The sequence below is a fragment of the Rhea americana genome, unplaced genomic scaffold (assembly GCF_003343005.1).
Source record: "Rhea americana isolate MKP2758 unplaced genomic scaffold, rheAme1 scaffold_396, whole genome shotgun sequence".
Taxonomy (NCBI): domain Eukaryota; kingdom Metazoa; phylum Chordata; class Aves; order Rheiformes; family Rheidae; genus Rhea; species Rhea americana.
This window is the reverse complement of record NW_028186530.1, coordinates 430,971-437,212: the sequence shown is the minus strand read 5'-3', so window position 1 is coordinate 437,212 and position 6,242 is coordinate 430,971. Positions and strand designations below refer to the sequence as shown.

Genomic DNA, 6,242 nt, shown 5'->3' with positions numbered 1-6,242 from the left:
GACTCGTCCCGACTCCCTCGTTAAACGCGTCGTTAGAGCCGGTGGATCAAACCTGCCTCTTTTCTCGGCTCCCTATAAATTATTCACGCCCCGCGAGCCGCTCGCTGCCTTTCTCGGAGGCAGGCGAAGCGCGGAAGCTGCTCGGTGCTCCCGGTGTGTCGCGGGGAGGCGGCGGCGGCGKCTCAGCCCGTCCCCCTGCGGCGCGAGCTGCCTGCATCCCCGTGTCCCCGCTCCCCCCAGCTCCTTCCCAGTGTGTCCCAGTCACGGAGAAATCCCYGGAGGCGCTCGAACGTTTGAGATTTAAGCCCACGGGAAAGGGCTGGCGGAGGAGCTCCGGGCTCCCCCGGCCGCGGGAAGGAGCACGGCAGCAGCCGAGGGGCCCCGTGCCCGTTCCCAGGCAGTTTGGGATCGTAGGGAAGAGGGAAGCCGGGGCAGCACCTGGCAGCGGGGGGAGCGCGGCCACGAGGCTCCCGGCCGGCGGCGGCGGCGGCTGAGGCTGCTGCTTCGCTCCTAGCGTCTGGAGCCAAAAAAAAGCGACAAAGAAGAGAGGAGGGGGAAAAAAAAAGTTTAAATTTATACCTACTACATGCTGGAAATAAACCTTACTCAGGGCTCAGTTGCGAACGCCACTGAGAAGCCGGGGACGCTCGGAATCCCTCTCGCCCGCGGCGCCGCGCTCGGGACGGCGGAGCCGGGCGCGTGCAAAGCCCCTGGCGTCGGCGCGGCGCAGGGCTGCGGCGCGGCGGCTTCCCCGGCGGGACAGAGCCACCGGCGCTCCCATCTCGCCCGAACGGCTYGGCTTTGCAGGTGGCTTTTTCTCTCCCCCCAGGCTGGACCTTCCTCAGCAGGTCTTTGCTTATTCTCTTTATTGGCTGAAGTTTCTAATACAGCTTTTAACAAGGACAAATACATCAGCTCTTCCCAGTTCCTGCTATTCTACCATTTGCCCTCGGCTGTGTTAACTTCTATTGCCAGAACAATTAGATTTTGGATTGATCTAAAGAGCCACTTGGGAGGCAGGAGTGTTTAGATATGTTTCAATATTTCCTCCGACATCTGGACAAGCTTGATTAGATGAGTCACTCCCAACACCAGCAAGCTGCTTTGGGTTTTTGGCTGAGCGCTTTTCTCCCCTCTCCGGACAGGCTTCTCCTCCCTTTCAGAGCCTGCCACTGCGCTTTTTTGCAAACCAGCAATTACGAGCAGCCACCGCGGCTCGGCCCCGAGATGCYGCCACCGCCGTCAGCCTGTTTGAGGGGTTCGTAACGCGGCTGATTCAGCGACCGCTGCAGCAAAGCCGCCGCAGTCCCGGGAACCCGCTGCCTTCCTGAAGCCTCCCGCGCGTCTCCGCGGCGGCTCTCGGCCCCTTCCCAGCGCACAGAGCGCCTCGGAGCCGGCGCTTYGCGAGAGGGGAGAAAAATCCATCCGTACCTGCAATGAGTTATCGGAATGAGAAGGGTGCAAGCAGTGCAAGGTAGTTTCCCAAGCTTTAATCACCCCGGCTCGCCAGCCTGCCCCGGTCCCTGAACCTCGGTGCTTGGCTGAACGCCAGCGGCTACCGTCACGCAAACCACGCTGCTCCCGGTGCAGCTTGGCGGGGAAGYGACTCCTGGGAGCTCCCCACGCGCCGGCCCGGCGGCCCAGCCGGGAGCCCTACAAGCCGGGACGCCGCGGCCGCGGGCTGCGCAGCTGAGGAGCATCACGCGCAGCGCCGCGCTGGCCCCGCGCGCACGGGGCGAGCTCCTGGGCCGGACGAGAGGGGCTAAACCCGGCTCGCGGCAGCGGGGGCAAGACGGGGCCGATTCCAGCCATCGTTTCCTCTGCTATTCCCCCCCTCACCCCCCCAAATATGCTACTCAGTAGCTCCTTGCTGCAGCTAAGCCCTCGGCCGCTGACCGCAGACGAGGCCCCACGTCACCCGCCAGCCCGCGGGGCGCCGGGTCCCCTGCCCCGCGCGGACCACGCTTACACTGGGCCCTTTGATTTCTTCTCCCAGCTGCAGTTTTCTCTTTGTGTTAATTTTTTTTTTAAAGCTCAGATCACTTTTTCCTAGTGGTTGGCAGCGCACCGCCCCAAGGAGCTCACAGGCTTCATGCTGGGAGCCGTGCAGGATATTTTCATCTCAAAGCATTAAAATTTCTACCCGTTTCTTCACACGGCTCTTTCATCTTTCTGATGCCACCCTTCATTTCTGTACAGGGCGCTTCCCTTCACCTGCTTTTATATCCAAAACCATAATCCACCTGCATGTCAGCAGTGTTATGTAAGTTTTCCTCTCAAAATTAATCACCATTACACAGTTTTCATATTTAAAAAACACCAAACAGGACCTCGGAGGATTATCAGACCATTACATAAAGCGAGGGGGGCTCCCGGCCCCGGCGGTGGCTTTGCATCGTCGGATCGATTCCGGCTGCTCCAGAGCACATCGCACCCGCGCATCCAGCCTGGGGTCTAAGTTCAACTATAACCGCGGCAGGAAAGAGGGGGAAAATATAAACATCCATGGGGGGGAGAAAAAAAAGTGCATTTTTCTGGCATAACCTAGAACAGAGCTAACAGGCAAATGGCAGCACACACCATCAGCAGAGCATCGGACGAGGATGCTTCCTTTCAGTCAGCCCTCAGGCGCAGACCTGCCTCCAGCCTGGAGCATCCAGCCCAGACCCAGATTTCAGGGCTCTCAGTTTCGGGCTACCCCCCTCCTTGCAGCTCCTACCCCTCCACCCCGGCTGCTGCCGGGGAAAACGCGGCTGCATCCCGCGCGCCGCAACGGCCACGCGTCCGCGCGAGCCGCTCGCCGCGGGAGCCCGYCTGCGCCGTAGCAATGGATCCATCTGCGCCCGGGGGAAGGGGGAGAAACCCGGAGGCGGCAGCGGCGCACAGCGAGGCCCGTCCGGAGGAAGCTGCCAGAGAGGAGCAGCACAAGTCGCAGCCCCCCGCCAGGTCGAACCTGCTGGGACGGCACCCGCGGGGTCGTTGCTGCGACGGTCCGTGTGCGGCCAGCAGCAGCGAGCGGGGAAGCGAGAGAAGAAACCTCCGTGCTGGCACTACGTTACGCCCAGGCTAAAGCCAGACCTCCTAAGACAGATGCAGCAGCCTAAGCCTTAAAGCAAGAAGGCGATGTCTGCTAAGCTCCCGGCTTCGTCTGACCTCGTGCGAGCAATGAAACTCTCCTCTTCTTCAGCTCGCTCCCTGTAAAGCCTCTGCTCTGCATCGTGCCCAAAGCGCAGCAGCTTCTACCAACAGCACGAGCGCACAGAGCCCTGAACGCAGCCGCCGGCTGGAGCCCTTCGTACAACAGGGCACAGCTCCTGCCAAAGCCCCGGCGCTGGATCAGGGCTGACTGCGAGACTGTTCCCGCTTCCAGGAGGGATCCACACGCCCGGCCAGAAGGGCCCGGGCCCCGGGGCAGGACGGCGTGGCCGCCTTGGGGGAGAGGCCTCGGCTCCAGGGCGCCCGCCTCCTTCCCAGGCCTGCGCCCGGCAGCGCCGACTGCCTCTCGGGAGAAGCGTGGGCGTTCAAAGCAGCGCCAATTCCCTCTCTGCAAGCAGGGAGGGATCCCAGCCAGGAGAGTTTGCTTTTCTTACAGTTTCCACAGTTCACATTAGGCAGTATTTTAATTTCGGGTCGGGTCTGGGGATGCAGGTTCAGGCTCTGCGCAGGCCTGTGCTGCAGACGCCTGGCGGGTGGCAGCTGTTGTGACATTGCCCCAACACGTCCCCTCCTCGAGCAGGGCACSCAGCTTAGAACGACGTTAAATCCACAGGCTTCAGCAATACACTCTATAAACATACGCTGATTACAAAACCTGCTGTTCTGCCCAATCTGGTTAATCATTTGCAATGYATTTTCATAAAGAAGGGGTCTACCACCGTCTTCCTTCGTGCCCCAACCCTGCTACCAGGGAAGTCTATTTTTATCCAAAGACAAATGCAGATTCACATCTGAAAGTACAGCAGGTCAAAGGCATTAGCAAGACAGAAATTAAAAAACAATAAATCTGCAATCAAAAGCAACGACCTTCTGTATCTCCTCCATAGGGCTCAGTGACGAGACACAGGAGGTCTGTCCCTGCTCGGACAGTTTGCATCCTGCTCATATCATCATTTATAATTGCAGCAGTAGGGATTTGTGAGGATTAAGAAACTCATAGGCTCCACCTGTACCAAAGATTAAGCATTAAAACCACAATCACTGGTATTAATATCCCGCATTAAACCACAGGCATTTACCATCTCTGCTTCCAGGTACTTACCTGCTTTAATGCCGTTACAAAACCGTACTGGATTTGGAGGGAACGGGGGGTGGAATTCCCCTTGAAGGGAGGCATYGAACAGTTCAGTGCCTGGTTCCAGCTGTCAGGGTCACAGAGCAGAGGGACAACACTGCCACGGGCGCGCGAGAGCCAGCCCGGCCGCCTGCCAGCCTCCATCAGCAGGGTCCAGTGCACACAGCAACGCTCAATAGATCGTGCTGACAGGCAGGGTTTAAAAACAAAATTTCACAGCTGCCGAGCAAAGGAAGTTTACCTAATTTCAAACTGAAAGGGCTGAAAAAATTGAACCCATTAACTCTTTCCATGAATCCTGGTGAAAGTGATTCATTTTAACCAGGTTTTCACTTCATACGGTGATTCCACCAACTGGAAAGTGACTGGGAACTGCCCAGCATCCACCATTTACATATCCTAGCTACAGAACTGCACTGAATACATTTAAGAGAAAGTTTTTCGAGACAAGCTTAGACAGGCTTTTACTCTTTTGGGTTATTCCTCTCATCTCAGCAGTGATTACCCTGGAAGAACTAACTACTCCCTAGGGAGACAGGAGGGAGGGCTGTAAAGGCTCAGAAGCAGGAAGGGGTCAGCTACAGAGAGCTCTTCAGAGGCGCTCGGCACCCCCAGCTCCCGCTGGCCTCCTCCCGCACTGTGAGCGTCTGGCCTCTCCGAGGTGCTGCCCCAAGAATCAGCGCAGTGTTTCAGGRCAGTTCAAAAGTTACGTGAGCAGTACTGCTACACACAGAGAACCCTGAGCCACATTTTATTCAGAAAGAAAGACAAGACAGAGGCAAACAGCATTCCAACAGAGACATTTACTAGCAGAAATGATAGTTACTGACACAGCCCTTTTAGAAGGGGTGAGAGCTTTGCACAGAACCTCGCCGCCACCCCAACATCACGGGCACACGGGACAGTGTCAGCACACACTGGCTGCACCACAACGTTATCTGTTCCAGAGCAGTTTAAGTTCCACATGTCTACAAGCGATGGACGGTTAGGTACTCTGCACGTCCGCAGCAAATCAAGGCCTGGGCTCCTCCGTGCCCTTATGGTAATCGGGCGGCGTGTACTTCCCTTCCTTTATTAACTTGTTCCTCTGGTCAAGAATTGTTTTGAGACGAGCAGCCTGATAAAACACACAAGAGAATTAATAGAGAACACACRGGAGGAGTCACAACAGCTACAGAGGTACTTACACATCTCCAGCGAAAGCCCCAGCGCAAAAACCCAAGGAAGCTGCGTTCATACCATGCCTGTGCTAACACTTGGCAGGACTCCTCATACACCTACACGCCTTTGTACCTTCTGCCAACGCTGAGTTTTCAGGATATCACAGARAGTTTTTATTACTAATGACAGAGTTTGAGAACTGCTTTCAACGGAAAGCACAGTGAAAARGGAGAGTTAACCTGCTTCAGCTATCTACTAATCTTTGGTTAAGCTGCATCACCTAAGTCTCTTGTAAAACCCAGTCATTTTCACCCCTCTCCCGAGGGCTTCGCACCTCTGCCGGGACCGCGGCGCTCGCAGCCCTCTCAGGCACAGAGCTCTGATGCATCTTCTGCCTCTCTTCAGCGCAATCCGAGGGGGCCTCCCGAGGCCTCTCTCGCCCCCCCGGCCCCTCGCCCGCCGCTCACCAGCTTGGTGCGGTGCATGCACTCCAGGAAGTCCTCGTACTCGAGCTGGCACTCGCGCCGGGCGCGGGTCTGGCCCAGGCCGTGCCCGCACGCCACCCACTCGCGCTCGAAGGCGTGGCAGGCCGCGGCCGCGCCGTAGGGCTGCGTCGTGCTCTGCCGCAGCAGCCAGCGGTCCACGTCGATGCCCAGCTGCCGCTGCAGGTCCCAGAACGGCATGGCGCCCGCCGCCGCCGCCGCACGGCCCGGCCGCCGCCGCCGTCGTCGTCCTTCACCGGCCGCTCGCGACACCGTCTGCCGTCAACCACTGACACCGCGGCGACACC

The 6,242-nt window shown here is 58.1% G+C and overlaps 1 protein-coding gene and 1 long non-coding RNA gene across 2 annotated transcripts; both read right to left on the bottom strand.

Moving 5' to 3' along the window:
• Positions 1 to 551: 551 nt before the first annotated feature.
• On the bottom strand, positions 552 to 2,858 carry LOC146590935 (uncharacterized). The gene is made up of 2 exons (XR_014896902.1): positions 1,970 to 2,858; positions 552 to 1,431 (listed from the first exon to the last, which is right to left on the bottom strand). It is a non-coding gene; the product is annotated as an uncharacterized LOC146590935 (long non-coding RNA).
• A 2,221-nt stretch (positions 2,859 to 5,079) lies between these two features.
• NDUFS5 (NADH:ubiquinone oxidoreductase subunit S5) lies at positions 5,080 to 6,236 on the bottom strand. The gene is made up of 2 exons (XM_085313818.1): positions 5,920 to 6,236; positions 5,080 to 5,408 (listed from the first exon to the last, which is right to left on the bottom strand). The coding sequence occupies exons 1-2, from the start codon at positions 6,133 to 6,135 to the stop codon at positions 5,304 to 5,306; spliced, it is 321 nt and encodes a 106-aa protein (XP_085169944.1). The 5' UTR covers positions 6,136 to 6,236; the 3' UTR covers positions 5,080 to 5,303.
• Positions 6,237 to 6,242: the final 6 nt, after the last annotated feature.